At 41.7% G+C, this 22,425-nt stretch overlaps 1 protein-coding gene across 5 annotated transcripts in view; it reads right to left on the reverse strand.

Annotated features, from left to right (window-relative positions):
* The window catches only part of ACE2 (angiotensin I converting enzyme 2), a 63,173-nt gene that overhangs the window by 16,598 nt on the left and 24,150 nt on the right, over nt 1-22,425 (reverse strand). For all 5 annotated transcript variants that reach the window (XM_029239973.1, XM_029239972.1, XM_029239974.1 and 2 more), the window contains 9 exons: nt 20,484-20,642; nt 17,073-17,163; nt 16,496-16,639; nt 15,006-15,118; nt 12,272-12,377; nt 9,708-9,805; nt 6,690-6,859; nt 3,863-4,089; nt 1,205-1,349 (listed from right to left, as the gene is read on the reverse strand). In XM_029239973.1, the coding sequence (XP_029095806.1) occupies nt 1,205-1,349; nt 3,863-4,089; nt 6,690-6,859; nt 9,708-9,805; nt 12,272-12,377; nt 15,006-15,118; nt 16,496-16,639; nt 17,073-17,163; nt 20,484-20,642 (1,253 nt within the window). The remainder of the gene's footprint in view (nt 1-1,204; nt 1,350-3,862; nt 4,090-6,689; nt 6,860-9,707; nt 9,806-12,271; nt 12,378-15,005; nt 15,119-16,495; nt 16,640-17,072; nt 17,164-20,483; nt 20,643-22,425) is intronic.

Below are 22,425 nucleotides of genomic sequence, written 5' to 3' on the forward strand. Positions count from 1 at the left end.
ATTGAAAGGAATCGCCCTCTGCTGCCCAAATGCAGCAGGCTCTCACTAGCTTGGAATTCTCTCCCTTCCCCTCTACATACCCCTGGTTAAATCCCACATCTTTCTCAAAGCTGTTTGGATGCCTCTCCTCATCTGACCTATCAGCCAGGGTTTTGGATCCCCCCTTGGATGCTCATGGATGCCCACATTCTCCCATCACAACCCAACACGTTGCAGTGGTTTCATTTCCTGCATTCCTCCATAGACTACAAGTTCTTTGAAGTCGAGGAGAACATCAGAAATGATCAGCATCGGATTCCCCAGTGCTTTACCTAAAATGTGGGGTAAATATTTTTGTTTCAAAGAATGGACAAAAGCAAAAATAAAAATGAATAAATTGATCACTTCCGAAATAATATCACAGTTTAATGGGTGCCTCAATACTTAAGATAGAGCATGAGAAATTATGTCACTTGACCCTGCTGGGGGGTGGGGCAGAGCCAAGGAAACATTATCTGAGAAAGCTCCCAAATGGAGACTTAAAAAATAAAAAGGAGGCAGTTAATGTGAGGTGTGTGTGTGTGTGTGTGTGTGTGTGTGTGTGTGTGTGTGTGTGGTATGTGATGGCATTTCCCTAGCCTGAATACACTTCTCTCTCATTTTCACATATTTAGCCCCACATCACTAGATTTCAAGATTTAGCCACTGAAATCCCAGTTATTCTGACTAGGAAGAATTCTCTGAGAACTCCAGTGCTAGTTGTCTTAGGTGGGTTCTCACCCAAACAGACCCTGAGACCAGACCCTGGGACGTGATCCCAGGAAACACAGGCAAAGGAGTGAGGAAGTGAGACAGGAAAAGGAAAGCAGCCCCCAAAAGGTGTGTTATCAAGCAAGTCACCACAGTGGGTAACTGGAGCCTATTCCCACTGAGGAACTCTAGGATCCCACGTAGAGCACTCACCTCAGAATTCTCCCCGCTGAGGGCGAGGGAGCTGAAGTACTTATCCACCAATTCCCATCACACATAGTTCCTCAGTCTTTTCTCCATAGGAGGGTCCTAGTGACCAGAGGAAGCCCTCAGGCAATAAAATACAGATACTGGTACTAAGTATATGATGTCTGTGTGTGTATGTGAGTGTGTGGACACAGGCCAACCAAATGCTTTTAAATAAACAGCAAACTCATGAGGAAACATTTTACTGATTGCATATTCATTGACTTACTTCATCTCCCACCACTTTTGCATCCACTGCTCTTTGGGTATTTCACCCTTAAAGACCATCCACCTCCACTTTTCTAACATGTAGGTAAACGGTAGAGTTCCAACAATAGTAAGTGCTTGTTTGAGCAGGAAGTTTATTTCTGTTACTGAAAATAAAATGGGAAAGGATAAACATTAAGGTGAGGGTGACAGCGGACGTTTTGTATTAGATAATTTCCTAACCTCAAGATATACTTACTATAAGGATGATCACAAGAGAAATATTGACAGTGGACATAATAATATGTATATATTCGTTTCCTCAGCTGAGGGATTTGGAGTAGGGTGAAGCCTTGGATAGATCAGGTTAAATAAATCTACAAGGAACCCCTAATCCTTTTTCTTTATTAGTTTCAGTTGCCTCCCTTAAGTACTTCTTATCAGAGCTAATTAGGGGTATTTTATCTACTTTCCTAGTCATACTGTTTATCTTTTTTGGCTTATTTATTTATTTATTTATTTTTGGCTGCGTTGGCTCTTCTTTGCTGCATGCGGGCTTTCTCTAGTTGCAGTGAGCGGGGGCTACTCTTCATTGCAGTGCGCGGGCTTCTCATCGCGGTGGCTTCTCTTTGCCGTGGAGCACGGGCTCTAGGCACGCAGGCTTCAGTAGTTGTGGCTCACAGGCCCCAGTAGTTGTGGCTCACGGGCTCTAGAGTGCAGGCTCAGTAGTTGTGGCACATGGGCTTCGTTGCTCTGCGGCATGTGGGACCCTCCCGGACCAGGGCTCGAACCCATGTCCCCTGCACTGGCAGGCGGATTCCCAACCACTGTGCCACCAGGGAAGCCCCACACTGTTTATTGTTGCAAGCTCCATGAAGGCAGTGACTGTCAATTCTCATTCAAGACTGTATACCTAGCCTGGTGTCTGCTACATGATGTCCTCTGTGAGTCTTTGCTAAATAAACAAATATTAAATAGATGTGGCCAAAAGCCAGTAAACCAGGGAGGGGAAAAAACAACAAAAACGAGCCTCCCTAGAGGAAACCATCCACTGGATGATCAGAAGTACAATGTACTTTAAATTTACTGACATCTTCCTTACCTGAGTTTAAAATGCTTTAACAAATTATGTTATTTCATTTATCCTTTATTAGTGATGTAAAAAGGCAGTGGAGCTCATATCTAGTGCGTAAATGAAGCTCACTGGAATGTAAGCAGAGGGATATTATCTACTTGGCACACCAATGTATTTAGTGTCTTTTAAAATGCTTTACACATAGTAAGTGCTCAATAAATATTTTTGGAAGAAGAAAGGAAGAGAGGGAGAAGGAGAGAGAGAGAGAGAGAGAAGGAATGAAGGACCTTATTTTGTTTAGCATCATTCACAGATCAGGGCCAGAGTCAAGGAAAGAAGCAGGAGTTTTTCAAATCAGTGGTTTAACCATGCCTAGTACTGTCTTAGTGATTCAACCATCTTTGACTGCTGTCAAGGAATATTAAAAAATGATAAAACTAATAATGGTCTGTTAATTGACTTGAGAATGATACTTTAAAATTAGGAAACAGGTGTGGTTACTGTGAACCCCCTTTCCTCTGTTGCTCCCTTCATGGGAGGATGCTGCTACTTGTCTATTACCCACTGGGTCTGTGCTCACAGTACATTTTTCAGACATGATGATGGCTTTACACTGACCTACTCCCAGGTCCTTGTGAGATCATCAAGGTCTGGAGCCAGAAGTCGAGGCAAAGTGAATTGCCCACACAAGGATGGAGCTCATGACCTTGACCTCATCGACTAAATGTACTAGTAGGCAGAGCTGAAGTTTATGTCCCAAATTGCTAAAATGAGGGGAGAGAAATACATAGGAAAGAAGAACATATTTGGCTCTAAGTGTCCTCCTTTCACAAGAAAGAATCCTCACAGAAAAATCTGGATCTTGTGAATATTTGTTGTGTTCCATCAAGTCCAACCCATCCAAAGAGAAACAGGCTGCCTCGGGCAAAGATGCTGAAGGATGGCCTGAATCTGAGGGGATGTTACGGGGCAAATTCATGCTTCAGCCACATGAACAAAACGTTTCAGTCTCCTCCAATCTTGATATTCCACCACCTGTTCCTTAAGAACTCCCAAATTTCAAGTTACACTTTGCTTTGCATAATATTATGGGAAAAGTTATAGATTAGGGCTCTGCTTCCGGTTCTGCCATGTTGCTTCTTGACCTTGGGTTAATTATTTTCCCTCTCATGTCTTCAGTTTGCTTCCTCTGCAAAATGGTTTTTAGAATCTGTTCCAGCTCCACTGTTTTGGTTTTTACCTAGAACCAGGGGATTCAGTCAGAACTCTGACACTAATTAGCTGGGTAACCTTGGATAAGCCATTTCAGTTCTGTGGGCCTGTTTTAGCATCTTTTTAAAAAGCTTCTGTTAGATGGTTCTTAGAGTCCCAAGACCATTCACTTAGTTACCTCTCTTATGCCCTTTTCAAAGATACAAAACCAGAAGCTGGCATATTATACTATATACTTAAAATGTTTTTTAACCAGTAGCAATTTCCAGTTACCCATAAATAACTTATATTTTACATGGCAAAAATTAAATATATCCTATGCATGACAATAAATACCTTTGCCCATGTCAGACTAAAGAATACCCAAAACAGGCCATGAAAACATGTCCATACCTCTGTCTTCATAAAAATCAGGGGGCAGAAGACCAAGGGCTTTCAGATAGTGAGGTGTAGCTGCAGAAAGTGACATGATTTCCCCAACAGCTTCATGGAAACCTTCATTAGCTCCATTTCTGAGCAGGTAGGGCTGTGTGGCATACGCCATGTCATACTGGATGTGCCCCATCTCGTGATGGGCTGTCAGGAAGCCATCCATCGTCACCTTTGTGCACATTTTGATCCTGAACAAAAATGGGCAAGATTAAAATGGATCTCATTGAATTTCATTTAATCATCACAATGGAGTTATATGGGATTTCCATAGCATGGATCACCTTTCCAAGACTTATTTGCCAATGATTCTTGAGGACCTATCTTGTACGTCCTAGAAACTGTACTAGGTGCTCAATATAAAGTGATGGGCAGGGCTGAATCTTGTCCTCCTGATCACAGACTAACAGAAAGGAAGATAAACAGAGTCGTCTACTACAAAAACTCTGAGGCAAGTACTCTACAAGTGATCAGTAGACATGGCCTTGGGCACAACAATGAGTACATGGAGGCATAGTCTTCTGGAAGCCCCCAGGAAGGGCATAACTCAGGATGCAATGAGCAAGCTGGACCTTGATCAACATGCAGGGGTTTGCCAGGCAAATGGCAGGGAGGGACAAGAGACTGGCATTCCTAGAAGCGCTCAATGAGGATGGCTTGAGAAAAGAATGTGGCATTCAGGACACAGCCAGCAGTTTGGTACAGCCAGGACATAGTAGTAGTAGGAGAAAGGGACAGAAATTGATATTTGGGAATCATTAGCATGTAAGTCAGGGAGTGGATGTGATGGCCCATGAAGCTGTGTAGGATGGCAAGAAAAGAGAGCCAAGGACAAAGCCCCAGGAGGTCCCAGGAGGTACAGGGTGGAGAGAGGAAAAGGAGACAGAGAGAGAAGTCAAAGAAGTCCAGAAGGAATGACAATGCAGACACCAGTGAACAAGAGCACTTCAAAGACAACTCCTCAACACGGCCCCATGCTGTTGTGGCCCAATGGTATAAGGCTGGCATTTGGCAATTAGGTGCTGGTCCTCTTCAACTTGGCAAGAGCAGTTTCATGCAGGTGAGTGTAGGGGTCATATTTCAGTAGGTTCAGTAGTCTTCCCACCACTCTGAGCACCATGTCATCCCCCTGATAAATACCCTTTAAGGACTCCCGCTGCTCAGGAATAAACTCAACCTCCTTTATACACCCCAATATGACCTCCTTCTCTAACTTGGTTTTTCTCTATACTCTTTTGGCACAATTATAAGAATAGCTATTATATAGTTGATATCTACTGTGTGTAAGATCCTGTGCTAGGAAGCTTACATACACTTACTCATTTTTCAACTTCACCCTAGTACTGGAGTCAGTGAGCTATGGCCTGCATCTGGCTACCTGTTGTGATAGATCAGGCTTTACTGGGACACAGCCCTAACCATTTGTTTCTGTATTATCTATGGCTGCTTTCATGCCACAAGGGCAGAGATGAGTAGTTGCAACAGAGACCTGCAAAGCCTAAAGAAACTATTTACTATCTGACCTTTTATAGGAAAGGATTGCCAACCCCTACTCTAGCGCATGTGGCTGGGGCCCTGCCTAGATCTGCTTTACCAGAAAGATCCACCCATCTCCCAGTTGTCTGAGTCCTGGCTGTTGGCCAACAGCTGCTTCCTTCTTTAATGTTTTTGGCTAAATGGGAGGTGCCTCAACCAGGAGGTTATGTGGCCCCATACTCTGGGGTAGTCCACAGCCAATGACTGAGTAATATGGGGTACAAAGGGCCAGTCCTCTTGTCTCAAGATGTGACCAACTCTGTGGTACAAATCATGCTCCAGAGAGCCCCGTGGGGTCAGGCTGAGGCCAAGTGTCCAGCTGAGACCACCTCCTTACTTAACTCTTTCCCCTGCCCCATCCTGCTTCCCTCACGCCCCTTTGCCTGCAAGCTCTCCCTCAGTGAAACACGTGTACAAGAATCTCCATCTCAAGCCAGGGAACCCAACCTAAGACACTCACAAACCTGCCAACTGGGAATTACGATTCCACTTTATAGATAAAGAAACTGAAACCCAAGAAGGTTAAATACCTTGCCCAAGGTTGCCTATTCATTAAGTGACACAGCTGGGATTAGAAAGCCTGTGCTCATTCTGCCACTTCACACAGACCCTCCTTCACACGCCCTTTATTCTAGCCTAACCTGCTGACTCCAGTACACAACACTGGTCCTGCCTGTCTGCATCTGATACTGCTATTCTCCCAGCCCCGTGTCCCTCCCAGCTCTGTCTGTCCAAACCCTTCTTATCTTCCAAGCCCAACTCAAATGCCACCTGAAGAACCCTGTCTGAGCCAAACCCCTATTCCAGGTGTGGTCACTTATCTTCCAATTCCCATGGAGTGTTCTCTGTGTTTCTCTTAATGACACATATCAGCTTATCTATTCACCTGTCCTAGCTCACTCAGAAGAGGGAAACGGAGGTGGGGATCAAGGCCTGACTCACATATCCATCTTCCATAAATCTTGCACCAACCCTTTCCTAATGGGGGCACCACCATACCCATGACCATGCAACTCTAATGGGTGCATATCATCTCAGATGAGGCAAACTGTCTAAAGGTTCAAGTTAGGGCCTGCTGACAATCCCCTTTTCCTTGGAAAGCCCAGATGTGCTCTCATGGACTCCCAGCCTTCGTTCAAGGAGAATTCATTCATCTCTTCTGTGCTCAGAGAAGCAGAGAAGGAATCCAAATTCATCCTCATCCCTCCGTTGTCTCCCATTTTAGTATCAGCTGTGTACACATCAGCCTCACTACCTGAAGTCACCCTTCCCCAGGTCCCATGCTGTGGGGTGGCAGACCACTTTCCGGCCATCGCCTGGCTCAGTTAGCATGGAGTTATCCCAGAATTCTTGAGTCATATTAGGAAGGCCAATAGACACAAAGAACTTCTCAGCCTCCTTGAATATCCTCTTTGCATCCCAGGACTGGAAGAAAAAAAAACAAAAAAAACCCCAGCATTTAATTCTAGCATTAAAATCACGGCATTCTTTCTGTTGGATATGTACAAAGGCATAACTGTTCTGGAAGGCAATTTGGCAACATGTATGGACAGCTTTCACAGCATTTATACTCTTTGTCTCAGTAATCCTGTCTCTAGGGAACTAACCTAGGAAATTCTTAGAAATTAGGTCGAAGAATTATGTTTAAAATGATTATTATTATTTTTCAATTGAAATAATTTGATATATTGTGTAAATTTAAGGTGTATAACGTGTAAAATGATTTTTTTTTTTTTCTGGTACGCGGGCCTCTCACTGTTGTGGCCTCTCCTGTTGCGGAGCACAGGCTCCGGACACGCAGGCTCAGCGGCCATGGCTCACGGGCCCAGCCGCTCCGCGGCATGTAAGATCTTCCCGGACTGGGGCACGAACCCGTGTCCCCTGCATCGGCAGGTGGACTCTCAACGACTGCGCCACCAGGGAAGCCCTAAAATGAGTTTTAATAGAGGGAAAAGTGGAAACAACCACCAGAATGGTTAAATAAATAATGATGCCTTTGTGGAATGGAAAATCTAAATAAATTAGATTTATAAAGAATTTTTATTGATATTTTTAATAATTTAATAGTGAAACAGTAAAATATATAAACCACTTATATGGTATAATCTTAATGAGAAAATACATTAAAATGTTAACAGTAGACGGGGTGAGATCATGTGTGAAGTTTTTTGTCTTTATTCTTTATGTTCTAAGTATAAACACAAACGATAATGACCTTCTCTTTGCTAAAAACTGTTCAACTCAAGACAACATCCCTTGATCGATCTCCTTCAATGGGCAAGGCCCTGGCATTAGGCTCATTAGAAGACACAAACAATAAAGCAGACATGAAGTTGTGTGATTTTGGAACCAAAAAGGCCCACATGTGACCCAGCAGCCGATGGGTAGGGGGGGCCTTGGCTTCATAGTCTGTATGGGAATCTAAACTTTCAGAATGTTCTGGAACTGGAGAGGGGCAGCAGAAGGTGACATAAGGCCCATATCAGTCAAACTAAGTTTGTATAATTGGCAGATATTTAATGAATCACTTTTTAGTGACACAGAAAACTTCCTTTCATCTTAAAGACCAGTCAAGTTTGTTTTTTCTCCTATGTCAGCCTTGGGGATATGCAACTGGATATAACAGACACTATGGATATTTTCTTTGACCTTTAAAGGCTTAACGTCAGTCAATATTGCTATTGGTGAGTATGGCATTCTTAAGGAGAATGAACATATACTAAAACAGTGTAGACTGGCAAGCACAGTTAACACCTGCTGAATGAAGAATGAATGGATAGAAAACCAGGCTGGAAATATTAGGAGTTCTCAGTTCCAACCTTAGTTGTCACTGATTGTCTTTGTGACTTTGAACAAATCATTTACCCAAGCCTCAGTTTCCTCACCTACAACATGGAACTATCACAATACCTGTCCTGGCAGTCCCATAGGTTTGTCGTAAACATAACATTAGGAGAGATGGTGGGTGTGAAAACACCGTAGATAGGCTATGGAGCTACATAAAGATGGGCCTCTGCTGCTGCTCAACTGCAAAGTGGGGCTACAACGGCTGCAGGAGTTTAGGGGCCCTTGCAGCTTCACGTTTTCATTCTGCTATGGACTTTTCCCAGGAGTGTGTTACGTAGGTGAAGATGTTCATTGCATTGCTGCTTACAGATTTAAAACTGTTAACAAGCAGTGCGTAAATAGCAAACCATGGTGCAACCATCTGAAGAAATTTTACACAGCCAGTAGATGTATGATTATGGATCCTACCCAGAAATGTAGGCTGTTAGCTGAATAAAGAAAAATACACAATTATAACTATAATATTATTTAACCAATGGGAGGGAACATAGAGAATTTAAACAATTATACCAAGATGGTAAAAAAAGTTTATTTAAAAACTATTTTAGACTCTTGTAATATTTTTAACAATGATTTTTAATATGCACAAATCTTCTAAAGATATCCTTTTTTTACTATTCACAGAGATTACTGACTACTTAGCAATGACTAACTTTATATTTTTTTAACATCTTTATTGGAGTATAATTGCTTTACAATGTTGAATTCGTTTCTGCTGTATAACAAAGTGAATCAGCTATACATATACATATATCCCCATATCCCCTCCCTCTTGTGTCTCCCTCCCTCCCACCCTCCCTATCCCACCCCTCTAGGTGGACACAAAGCACCGAGCTGATCTCCCTGTGCTATGCGGCCGCTTCCCACTAGCTATCTACCTTACGTTTGGTAGTGTATACATGTCCATGCCACTCTCTCACTTCGTCCCAGCTTACCCTTCCCCCTCCCCATGTCTGCAAGCCTATTCTCTACGTCTACATCTTTATTCCTGTCCTGCCCCTAGGTTCCTCAGAACCATTTTTCTTTTTAGATTCCATATATATGTGTTAGCTTACCGTATTTGTTTTTCTCTTTCTGACTTACTTCACTCTGTATAACAGACTTTAGATCCATCGCAATGACTAACTTTAGAAAGAGTTATGGCAACCAGTTGATAATTCCACATCTTATTGCTTAATGGAAAACTCAGGTCATCCCTACTTTGAATATCTCTCAGCAAGATCAATACCATACTTATTGAAGGTACTTGATGTCACTGACATTGTAAACTACTTTTCCATGAAAAGACAGCTACATAAGAAATAAATTTAAATTAGCTTGAAAATCTTCTCATTTACATGTTTTCATAAGACAAGAAGAGAAGGATGGCATAAAAAGAAATGAGGTTGAGGATTTAGATTTGGTTTTCAAGGTGTCTTCTTCCTACCTGGTTCTGCATTTCTTTGGTAACATCTATGCTCGGTCTCTCTCCAAAGGGGACTGTCAAAGGGTACAGATTTGTCCAAAATCTCCCCCACATATCACCTATTTAAAAAAAAGATTTTGTTAATACATGACAAGGACAACAGAAGTATAGACCTGATTTTACATAGTGCATGAGGTGGGATTGGTAAACAGGACACAGAGTATTCTAGATTTAATCTAGTTTCTGTGCTTCCTTTTCACTACCTCTTTTCTTCTTATTTTATATTTTCAACATTCCCTTCTTTTTTTACCGCCTCTAAAAGGTTAAAATGGCAGGAGATGATGTGGCTAGACAAAGCTTGTTAGGGAATCATCCCTGTTTCTCACATTTCAAATTACAATTCAAAGGCACCATGTATTTAATGTACAGGACATCACAGCTACTATAGATTAGAAATAGATTTATATAGTCCCTCATCCATGGGACAAAATACTACAAATTAGACTATTAGTAATCTATGATATTGGATTCAAGAGAGATCATATAGACAGACTTGTGGTTGTCAAGGGGGATGGAGGGGGAGGCAGGGATGGATTGGGAGTTTGGGGTTAGCAAATACAAACTATTATATATAGAATGGATAAACAACAAGGTCCTACTGTATAGCACAGGGAACTATATTCAATATCCTGTGATAAACCATAATGGTAAAGAAAAAAAAGAGAGAGATCATATAGGATCATCATTCAGGAATCTCTGCTAACTAACCAGTAACTAAGTTCCACTTTTATTACTATATTATAGGAATCCACTTAACTGGGTGATTTTTCAAACATCTCAAACAAATGTTAAATTGAATTCCAAGGCCAGAAACCCTAAAAGGAAAAAATGGATCTAGAAAAAAATCAATCTCATAATAGGACCAGAATCCTGGCACCAAAGGAACGGGGGAAAATAACTACATAAAGAATATGTCGATGAACTCATGATTTAAAAGATAAAATTCAGTAGAGATCAATGTAAAGTCCTATGCTTCAATTTTAAAGAAACATCTATCTATTATAGAAATATGTGATATGTGACATCAGGCTGAAACATATCCCACATGTAAAAGACCAAAAGGGACCCAACAAACAGTATGATGTGGCTTCCAAAACTCAAATGTGACTGTAGGGTAAGCGAGTAGAATTACAGAGTCTAGAACAAAGGAAACCATAGCACCATTTTTACTCCATGTTGGTCAAACTTTATCTGGAGTAACTGTTCAGTTCTGAGCGTGATATTTGAAGAGGGACATCAACAAAGGATAGCTTGTCCAAAGGAGAACACAAGTAGAAAAGTGAGATTTTAAAGAATGGTTGAAAAATCTATGTAGGATATTTAACATAAAAGAAGAAAATGGTGTATACGTGATGATAACAGTAATACTCACTAAAATGTACTGAGTACATACTCTTGTGCCAGGTACTACGCTGTCCCTTGGCAGTGGTTGTTTATAAGTCTCTAGAAGGGCATCTTGTGGAAGAAGAATGGACATATTCTGGGTAACCTCATAGCATGGAATTAGGCAAAATGAATGGAAGGCATTAGAGGGGTGTTGATTCACCTCCACATAAGGTAGGACTTTAGGTTAGTTTACTTTGGAAGGAAGAAGGAGCCACCTGACAACAGACAGGTTTAAGCAGAAAGTGAATTACCAAAGAACACCTGCCAAAGACACTGTAGAGAGTATTTACATATTGCTTTAGAGGAAAAAGTCTCCACTGATCCTTTGTCCAGATTCCCCCCCTGCTAAGAGAGAGGCTTGGCTGTGGAGAGTCAGCTGTCAGCAACTTAGCTTGACTAGAGTAGGCATGCTATGTATGCAAGACATGAACTTTTCAAACATATATTTTAATTGGCCTCAGCTTCTGGGGTGAGGGAGAGGGGAGGGAGGATGGCCACTCTCTGGTGGGGAATAAGGAGGTTGAATAAAGGGCCCCAGGTCTTGCATGGTCTACAAAAGCTCTATGGCAGGATCCAAAGTTCTTGGAAGATTGATTCTCCTCCTAAGCTAGGCATCTTCCTTCATGATGAAGACTTCATTCATTACTCATATGATTCCAAACCAAGTACTTTTCAGCAAAAGAAATTGTTGCAGTTGAACAATGAACTTAACAAAGCTTTCACTCAGGCTATACCTTAATTCTAGAAAGTCTTTCTCTCACCCCTGACTGCCCCTAGCCAACCAAGCTTCTTTCCTCTGAATATGATGCTAAAATCCCACCTCGAGGATTAGCCAACCAAGTTGATTAATAAAACTTATTTTCCCCATTTCCACTCTCATTTCTCTAGTGATCTTAAATAACCCCTTTATCCTATGGATTGTGGCCAACATAATAACTCTTTATGTATAAAGTAATGCAACAGAGAACAATTTAAAATGACTTCTCTGTTGAAGACAGTGCTTTCAATCTTTGATTTCTATAATGTTACTAACTTCATTCACAGAATTTTTCAAAAGTTGGGCCTCACTCCAAAAAAACAACTTTATTGGTGGAAATGACAAAGAGCAAAGTACACAAAGAATTCCTGGAGTTTCTTACCAAGCAAATGGGCAGGGATGCATCCAGTCGGACTGATACGGGAAGGGTAGGCATCCATCAACTTTGCCCTCACATAAGCGTGAAGTTGTTCATATAATGGTTTAATCTGAAAAGCTCAGGAAGAGACTTTAAGACCAAGAATAGCCTATTTCCAATCCCCAACACTAAAAATAGGAGCTTCTTTAGACAAGTAGAATTTCCCTAAGTTCTAATTTCTTCTCCTCTGAAATATTCTGGAGAGTTTGAAAGCATTCATTCTTCCCAGATACCGATGATGACTAGTTCCACTGCATAAAGCAATGAACACACCTGGAGGGATACAGATCCCAAAAGGAAGGCGGATGCAAAAAAACATTCATTTCTAAGATGCTACCTACTTCCTTCATTTTTAAACTGAAGTATCATTTACATATAAAATTCACCCATTTTAAAATATATAGTTTCGTGAGTTTTAATAGAAGTATACTGTTGGACAACCATCACTACCGCTCAGTTTTAGAACATTTCCAACATTCCCCAAAGTTTCCTTGCACCCATTAGCAGTCAACTCCATCCCCACCCCCAGCCCCAGCTGATCACTGAACTGATTTCTTTCCCTATCGTTTTGCCTATTCTGCACATTTCATATAAATGAAACCATACAATATGTGACCTTTCATGTCTGGCTTCTTTCACTTGGCTTAATGTTTTTTAGGTTAATCCATGTTGTTGCATGTATCAGTGTTCATTCCTTTTTATTACTGAGTAGCATTTCATTGTATGAATACATCAGAGTTTGCTTCATTTAGTATCTTAAGGATAAAATTCACCAGTTGAAGGATGACTAGGTTGTCTCCAGTTTGGGGCTATTATGAGTAATATCTCTATAAACATTCGTGCATAAGTCTTTGTATGGCTATATGTTTTCATTTCTTTCACATAGATCGCTAAGAGTGAAATACCTTAGTTATATGGTAAGTATGTGCTTAACTTTTTAAGAAAATGCCAAACCATTTTCCAAAATGGCTGTAGCATTTTACATTTCTGTCCGTAGCACTTAGTACTGTCAGTCTTTTTTTTTTTTTTTCTTATTTTGGCTGCGCCGGGTCTTAGTTGTGGCACGCGGGATCTTGAGTTGCGGCATGCAGACTCTTAAGTGCGGCATGCAGGCAGGATCTAGTTCCCCGACCAGGGATCGAACCCCGGCCCCCTGCATTGGGAGCGCAGAGTCTTACCCACTGGACCACCAGGGAAGTCCCTGTCAGTCTGTTTTAATCACAGCCATTCTGGTGGGAATGTAGTGGGTTTTTTTTTTTAAATTGAAGTATAGTTGATTTACACTGTTGTGTTAGTTTCAGGTGTACAGCAAAGTGATTCAGCTGTGTGTGTGTGTGTGTGTGTGTGTGTGTGTGTGTGTGTATGTATATACATGCACATATACATACATATATTATTTTTCAGATTCTTTTCCATTATAGGTTATTATAAGATATTGAATATAGTTCCCTGTGCTATACAGTAGAACCTTGTTGTTTATCTATTTTATATATAGTAGTGTGTAACTGTTAATTTCAAACTCTTAATTTATCCCTCCCCCGCTTCCCCTCTGGTAACCATAAGTTTGTTTTCTACGTCTGTTTCTGTTTTGTAGATAAGTTCATTTGTGTCATCTTTTTAGATTCCACATATAAGTGATATCATATGATATTTGTCTTTCTCTGTCTGACTTACTTCACTTAGTATGATAATCTCTAGGTCCATCCATGTTGCTGCAAATGGCATTATTTCATTCATTTTTATGCCTGAGTAATATTCCATTGTGTATATATATATATATATATATATATATATATATATATATATATACCACATCTTCTTTTTCCATTCATCTGTCAATGGACACAGGCTGCTTCCATGTCTTGGCTATTGTAAATAGTGCTGCTATGAACATTGGGGTGCGTGTATCCTTTCAAATCAGTGTTTTCCTCTTTTCCGGATATATGCCCAGGAGTGGGAGTGCTGGATCATATGGTAACTCTGTTTGTGGTGGTTCTTAATCATGGTTTTAATGTGCATTTCCCTAATAACGTTTTATTTGCTTATTTGCCATTTGTGTAATTTCTTTGATGATGTACTTACTCACATCTCTTGCCCATTTCTTTTTCGGGGGGGTTGTTTGTCCTACTTCCATTTTTGATAGCTCTGCCCAGCTATGGCTGTGACAGAACAGCTTCACATAAGAAGCTGGAAGGCATGGGGATGTGGGGGTCAAAATGAAGGAAGAGGGAGACATTGAGAGGTGTCTATGGGGCACTTCTAATAGGACTCTCCCTTCCCTAGAACATCTTCCTTAGCCAAAGATAAGGAAACAACAGTATCAAGTGTCCTGAGGAAGGAAGCAAAGCCTATGGCTCTGCTAACAAAGGAAGACAGCACAGGCCCCACATAGCTCCTGAAACCCATGCCTTCTTATAATCTAAAAGACCACTCCTTCCTATAGTCTCTCCTTCTCATAATCTTCCTGTTGGTAATTGCTGCTCGATGGCTAAAAAGGAGAGAAAAGCAGAGCAATTCCGATCATCTGTAGCAGTTGCCCTGTGATTCTTTACAATCTTTCCAAGCTCTAATATTCCATAACTCTGAGGCCTGGGAACGACCAGCCAGTGTGTTAAGAACAAGCCAGAATGCTTTTGGTCCCTGTCCCTTCTTCCTGCATGCTGCCCTACGTCTGTCTCTGCAGACAGTTCCTTGTTACCTCTGCAAAGGTACGTTCCACATCTGTGATCAACTGGTCACGGCTGTAGTCATAGTCACCTGCCCCCGTCACTTCATAATTCCCTCTCCAATAGTCCCCATAGTCCTCATAATCTGTTATTAAAAAGAAGAAAAATGAGAACATCTGGAAAGAAAGAGATAAAGCACAATATACATAGAATAGCTTTCCCGGGAGGTTAAAAACTCCAAAAACCTGTCACACTTTTATTGCCCTTCTAAATATCAACTCAAAGGGATGCAAATAAATAATAACACTAGCTAATGTGTCCAAATTTTAATTCATTATCTCATCTACTAAGCACAAAAACTCTACAAGACAGACAGTATTATAATCCCCGTGGTGCAGGGTAACAGCCTGCTCTTGGCCGGTTAAACGATTCGTCCAAGGTCACACAACTGGTGAGGGGCAGAGGCGCACTCCGAGTCTCCTAACCCCAGGTCTCTACTCTCTCCATAGGTCAATTTGCATCCTTAGCTTTAAAACGTGTGACTGGATCTTTAAATTCTCATTTTGCTCAGGGCCTTATATTTTCAAATCTAACCCAACTCATCTTGGACACGGCCACAGTGGGCCTGTGTTTGTTGGCAAATTGTATGTATGCCTCATGTAGTGTCTTGTTATCAGGAAATGCAAGCTTGTGTCAGGGTAATAGTTAATAAAGTTTGTAAATGTATTTTAGCAACTTTTATTTTTACATGCACGTTGGCAATGGATGATCAGGAAGATGAGGAGACAAGTAAATATTTGGATGGAAGGATGTGGTGATGGGCTCCTGTCTCCAGCTTGCCTGTGGCTTGAGAATATGAGTTTAAGTGGTAGTGAAAGACATTTAGAAAGAACAGATGAAAAATGTTTTTCCTTCCTCAACCCCAGAGCATAAATTAATTCATAATGCCATGGCTTCGGCTCATTATTCAGGCTGGAGGGTAAGTTAAGAGATATGGAAATTCCTCACCATGTTAAGATTTTGATGACCACGTGATTTGAGTTATAATTACAACTACAGAGAATAGTAGGTTTCCAGCCTAAACTACTCTGATTTGTTTCTTTCTGGGATACCACTCTGACGTAAACACACAAATGACCTTTGAGAATGAACTGTGGCCAGATGGGAGTTTAGGGGAGAGATGGTGTCTCTGACTCTCATCCTTTCTGGTAAATAGAATCGATCAATCCCCCAGACTACCTCAGGAACCCTCGGGGGCCTGAGCCCTTCCCAGACAACTGATTTGTTTGAGGCCTGGTAACTTAGTCTCACTCTTGAGCCCTTTCAACTGTACAATGTCAATTCACCTTTCCTTATTCCCTGGTGGTCTCCTCTTTGAGACACATAACCTAATTGTTCAGCAGGTGACTGAACAGGAAATTAGGAATACCCCTTAGATCAAAGGGCAGGCTTGGTGATTCATGAGAAATAGCCCCGAAGCCCTGCAGAGAGCTTCAGAACCGCCACAGCCCAGCAAACTCACTGTTGGCTCTGGCCATCTCGTTTTCCAGGACCACATACTCTTCATAAAATGGCCTCAGCTGCTTGCCGACCTCAGCCCTCCAGCCTTCCCAAGCCCAGAGTCTCCGATTGTAGTCTTTGCTGTTTTCCATTATGTCATCCAAACCTATTATCGCAAAGTACCCAAAGGGAAATAAACATGCATTTGTAAAGTTTTTATTTGTAAAGACTTATATGAAATTTAAAGAATTAAAAGGCTGGCAGACATCAAGGTCATAAAGTTGTTCAATGAGATCTCATGATTCGTTCATTTCCTCACCCTTATTATAGTTTCAAAAGATTTCTGCAGAGAAAATAAACCACTGAGATCATTGAACTATTAATTTCATTAGATTACTTGAGTGTGACAAAATTCCCAGTGCAGTTTTGTTAAAACTTAAAAGAGCATCTGTGTGCTGAAACACACACATTTGGAATCTTCCCCTCTTTAGATGATCCATCTGAAAGGCACAATGTCATCATCTAATGTTAATCTCATTTTTAAAGCTTGGAATAAAAAAAGGAAATTTTATAATCACTGCTCAAAATTAATAGCCCACCTGGTTCAAGCACTAAGCACTCCTGTGTATTTGGGTCCAAAACTTTCCCACTACTGTAGATGGTGCTCATTGTACTTAGAATTGTGTTCAACTGCAAATTAAAGATAATAAACAATGTTAAAAGTGGAAGATGTACAAAAGAGAATGCTAATGTAGAGATGTCCTTTCAACCATGTGATTTTTTTATGCCTCAAAATACAGCAGTTCACATCTTCTTGGCTAAGTATCTTCTTTCATGTAGGGTTGGAACACCTCAGTTAAATTTTCCCACCGTCGACTAGCACAGACGGGCCTTATAAGCACATGATAAATATATGTGGAGTGACGAAAAAAACAAAACAAAACAGATCTACCAAAATCCCAAGAATGTTTCTCACCCACACACGCACAGAGCAGTGCATTTCTTATTCCATTCAGCCTTCACTGAGTGCACATTTATTGAACATCTGCTATGTGCTACACTCTGACAATTATGACATGAACAAGTCACTGGTCCTCAAGGACCCCACAATCATGCGACAGTGAGACAATCATGAAACCAATGATTACATAATAGAGTGACAGGTACTATAACTGTGGCCAAAAAGTGATGTGGCAGCATGGGGGCGGTGTGGATAAGTTAATAACCTGGAGATTCAGGAATGGCTTCAAAGAGGGGGCACAATAGAGCTGTGTCTTGGAAGAGAGGTAGGAATTGGTCAAGTAGAGAAGGGAAGTAGAGGACAGAGCTTACAAGACAGAAGAAGGTTGAGAAAGACAAGGCATTTTCAGGGAGTGGTGACATGAGAGAGAAAACTGGGGTAGTGGTGTTGATTGAGGGGCATGGAGGATGGGAGAATAGAGAGGGAAGTAGGGGCAGATCATGAGCAGCCTTCTATGCCTTACTGAAGAGTTTAACTTTTACCCTGTAGGTAAAGGAGCATAAAGGTAATAGAGTAAAGCAGTGCTACTCAAAGTATGGTCCATGGACCAGTGCAAGTCAGCAAATAGTTTGTTTCTCATCTATGAGAAGCACAGGAATTGAGAGAATAAATGTTTATAAACTTTTAAAAATGATTTGATATTTCCATGACAGCTAAGCATGTGATCAATGAAATTAACCAAGCACTGATCTGCAATGGATTGGAAATAAAGAAAGATAGGGAAGAAGGGAGGGAGGAAGGAAGAAAGGAAAGAAGGAAGGAAGGAAGGAAGGAAGGAAGAAGGAAGGGAGGGAGGGAGGGAGGGAGGGAAGGAGGGAGGGAGGGAGGGACTGGTTCTCTCCCATAGATGATTTAAGAATCACTGGATGAAAGGCCCTGTTTCCCCTTCTCCTATTTCTCTCTTCCGTTATTCCTTCACTCTACTACAAGAGCCATTATCCTAAAACATGAAACAGATCTCATGCTTAAAACTTCAACAAGATCCCGCAGTCCAAAGGAATAAACCCAAGTCCCTTACCATGGCACAAAACCCCTCCTGCTCTCTTTCTCTACCTGCTTTTTCCATCTCCCCTCCTTCCTCTCCATTGAATTCATGCATCCTTGAGTCTCCCCTCCTCCCAAACACTTCAAGCTCTTCTTACATGCATTTCAGTGATTTTTAATCCTGGCTGCACATCAGAATTATCTGGGGATCTTTTTAAAATACAATGTCCAGTTTCCACCTAGACTAGACGAAGCTCTAGATTGTAACAGAGCAACGGGCAAGACGGTGTCCTTGTGGAAAAGATGGGGCAGGGCGAAATGGATAAAATAAAGTGGATTAATAACTATTTGAATAATGGGCCCCAAAGAATGCAGAATAATAAACAACAGCTTGTAGGAAGACACAGGCCATATGGTTTGACCTTTGTCCTTATCGTGCATTTTTCTTTTTATAGATGCAGATAAGAACACAGTAGCAGAGGGCAAGCAGCTGAGAAAGACTTTGATGTTAAATAGGCAAATCTTTTAGATAAAAATATTTCAATAGATCAAATCAAGGGTCTGTAAATTATGATTTGCAGATCGAATCCTGTCTGCTGCCTGTTTTTGTAAAGTTTTATTGGAACACAGCCATGCCCATTTGTTTCTGTGTTAGCTGTGGCTGATTTCCCACAACAAGAGAAGACTGACTCAGTGGGACAGAGACAGTATGGCCCACTAACCTAAAATATCTACTATCGTTCCCTTTACAGAAAGAAAGTTTGCTGACTCCTGGGCTAGAGAGATAGGATGAGAGGTTTTTATTTTAACAGGGGTGAATATAGGCTTTCTTGAATTTAGACAAACTACCTACATAAGAATAGAATTTTCAAAGGTATCATTTTTGGAGCAACATTGGTGGAAGAGATTTGGAGACTTTCTTGACAGTGATGCTGAGATGAATCAACCATGGAATTTGACTGTCAAAAAACCAAAGCAAGCAAACAGGAGCCTAATGCAATCCTGGGCTGTCTTAGTAGATGTAAAGCACAGGAGGCAGGATGTCGTACCCCTGCTCACCTCCAGGCAGACCCAAACCCACTCGGAGGGCTGTGTTCAGTCCAAGGATACTGACAAAATGAAGCCAGCAACTAGGACTGGTTAGGGAACTTGAAACCATCGAATAAGGAAAAATGGACAGAGTGAAGGATGTTTAGCCTAGAGAAGAAAAGACTCAACTAGTTAAAAAAAAAATTACCTGCCTTCCTTTATTTAAAGACCATTATGGGAGAGAGCAATTTGGCTCGAGAAGGTGGTACAAAGTGGAGGAAAAGCACTTTAGGCTCAATGGAAGGAGTATCTTGCCATCAGTTAGAGGGACCCACATACGGAACTGGCGTCTAGGAAAGAAGTGAGTCGCCCATCCCTGAAGTAGTTTGAGCTGGGGTGGTTTAGCCACTTGTTAAAGAAGTTGCAGAGGAGAGTCAAGAATCAAAGGGGTGGGGGAGGATCAGACGACATGCAGGGCTTCTCAAGCTTAGCACCATTGACGCTTTGGACCAGACGACTCTTGTCTTTGGGGGCTTCCTTGCGCCTTGTAGAGTGTTTAGCAGCATCCCTACCCGCTAGATGCCAACAGCACTCCTCAACAGTTGTAAAAACCAAAAATGTCTCCAGATATTGTCAAATGTCCCTGGCGGGCAAAATCACTCCCGGTTGAGAAGCACGGACATGGACTAAGTGCCTGGTCCTCAGGAAGGTGACCTCTGTCACTGTGTCCATATACACCACAGCGCCCTTAGAATCGTGCTTTAACAATGTGTCCCAACATACCAGTGTCCTACTTCACTCTCAAAGGATACCAGTTTGGATGATAAGTTACGTGGCCACCCTACCGAGGCACAGAGCTCTTTCTATTGTGAGCATTGCTATCTTGGCAGATAAAGGCAGCAGCCAGGGGTGATATTAATGTTTAAGATTTCCCCAATATTTCAACTCCTGGGGTCAATGCTAGCATGTCACATACTCGTTTGCTCTTGTCTGCTGAGAGCACTGAGGTCCCACTCTGCTGAAGGACCTGCAATTGACGCTTGAGTGTGAGATTCCGAATTTCTGCTAGTGGATAAGTTTTGGCAATTTTGGACTGTTCTTCATAAAAGGCAGACCATTTGGCCCCGGCTGCATTCTGAAACGACAAAAAAAAAAATAATAATAATAATAAAGTTGAAGTTAGGATGGCACTGCTCGAATAGATAGAACAGAAGATATACTCCAAAGAGCATCTGGTGGAACATTTAATATTTCCTGAGTGATTTAATTCTCTACTTTGCTGAAGGTCAAAGTTTAGGTTAAGAGTAACCAAGCCACACTTGGTCACACTCTCTTTCTGACCTAGTGCTTAGTTTTCCCAAGGGTCCTGTCCCCAGAACTGGAAGTGAATTCTCACAGATGATTCACGTTGTGAGGCCCTGGAAGGTATGGCCTTAGCACTTGTGACGTGGGCGAGTTGCTCAAGGATTCAAGGATGAGCGCTCTAAAGGGAGAGTCCAGCAGAGCTCAGAGCGGACTTCCTGGGCATACAGCTCCTCATGGCGATGAGAACCGTAAGAAATGAGAACCAGTTTACAGGAAGCTCTGTGGTGCCATGATTTACCAGAGATTCTGATCTTAAAGTATGAGCCCCAGTCAAGGTTGCCCAGAACATGGCCATTTGGTAGCTGTGGTGATTTTCTACCAGCAAAAGAAACCAATAAGCAGGTGATGATGCCAGGATTCACTTGCCCCCCCATCCTGACCATCAGTAAGCAAGTGGACTTCTCCAGACTTATCCAGTGCAGTCTTCTCTCAGCGCACAAGCTCATTTCCATTTATCAAAGACTGAAATGAGCAACTATTTTGTACATTGTACTTCTCCAGACCCTATAAAAGAGGTAGCATATGAGGCAAGTAAGAACTCCATTCCTTGAGTCAGACACTTCTGACTAGCTATTGTGACCCTGAGCAAATTACTTAGCCTCTCTGAGTCATGTTACCTTACTCGGAAAATGAGAGTAATAATAGTAGAACTTACCTCAAAGGGTTGCTGTAAAGGCGAGAAAATTTAACAAGTAATATAATGCCTATCAAAGTGCCTGATATATCCCAAGCATTTAAAAATCACAGCTACTTTATCACTTACAGGGAAAAAAGTCCTTGTCCTTAAGTGGCTGACAGTTTTATCAAACAGATAAGATACACATCGTGAATGTTTCATTACTGAAACAAGAGCATATGATAATGTATAAACTATGAGTGGGGCTAAGCAGTTCCTGTTACAGGGACCAGATTTGGCAAGCCCTCCTGGAGGAGGTGGAACTTAAGACAGACCTTAAAGTAGGTAGGAGATAGATGGGTGTAGAGTACTTTGCAAAATAATTTACCTCATTTGGTCTTCTTAACAACCCCACGAGATAGAAAATTATTCTATTTCCATTTTTCCTATGTGTAGAAAGGGGCTAAGAGAAATAAAAAGTGGAGCTGTCAACTAACTGTCAGTATCTGAATCCTGGATACTGTGGTGGGCAGACACTAAGGTGGCTCCTGTGATCCCTCCTTCCTGCTGGTGCACCCTTGTGTGTCCCCCTCCCCTTGAGGGTGAGCAGGACCTGTGCCTCACTTCTAACTGGGAGAATATAGCAAAAGTGACAGGATATGCATGTTTATGTTACATAAGGTTGCCATTTTTATCTTGCCAGAAGACTCTCCCTTGCTTTGATGCAGCAAGATGCCATGTTGTGAGCTATGCTGTGGATAGGGCCACGTGGTGAGGAATTGAAGATGGCCTCTGACTGACATCCTGAGGACCTCAGTTCAGCAACATATGAGGATCTAAATGCTACCACTAACCACGTTAGCTTGGAAGTGGATTCAACCCCAGGATGAGGCCACAGCTCTAGCCGGGACCTTGATTGTAAGCTTATGAGACCCAG

Source organism: Monodon monoceros, unplaced genomic scaffold, assembly GCF_005190385.1.
Source record: "Monodon monoceros isolate NGI ecotype Baffin Bay Population unplaced genomic scaffold, NGI_Narwhal_1 Super_Scaffold_22, whole genome shotgun sequence".
Lineage (NCBI taxonomy): Eukaryota > Metazoa > Chordata > Mammalia > Artiodactyla > Monodontidae > Monodon > Monodon monoceros.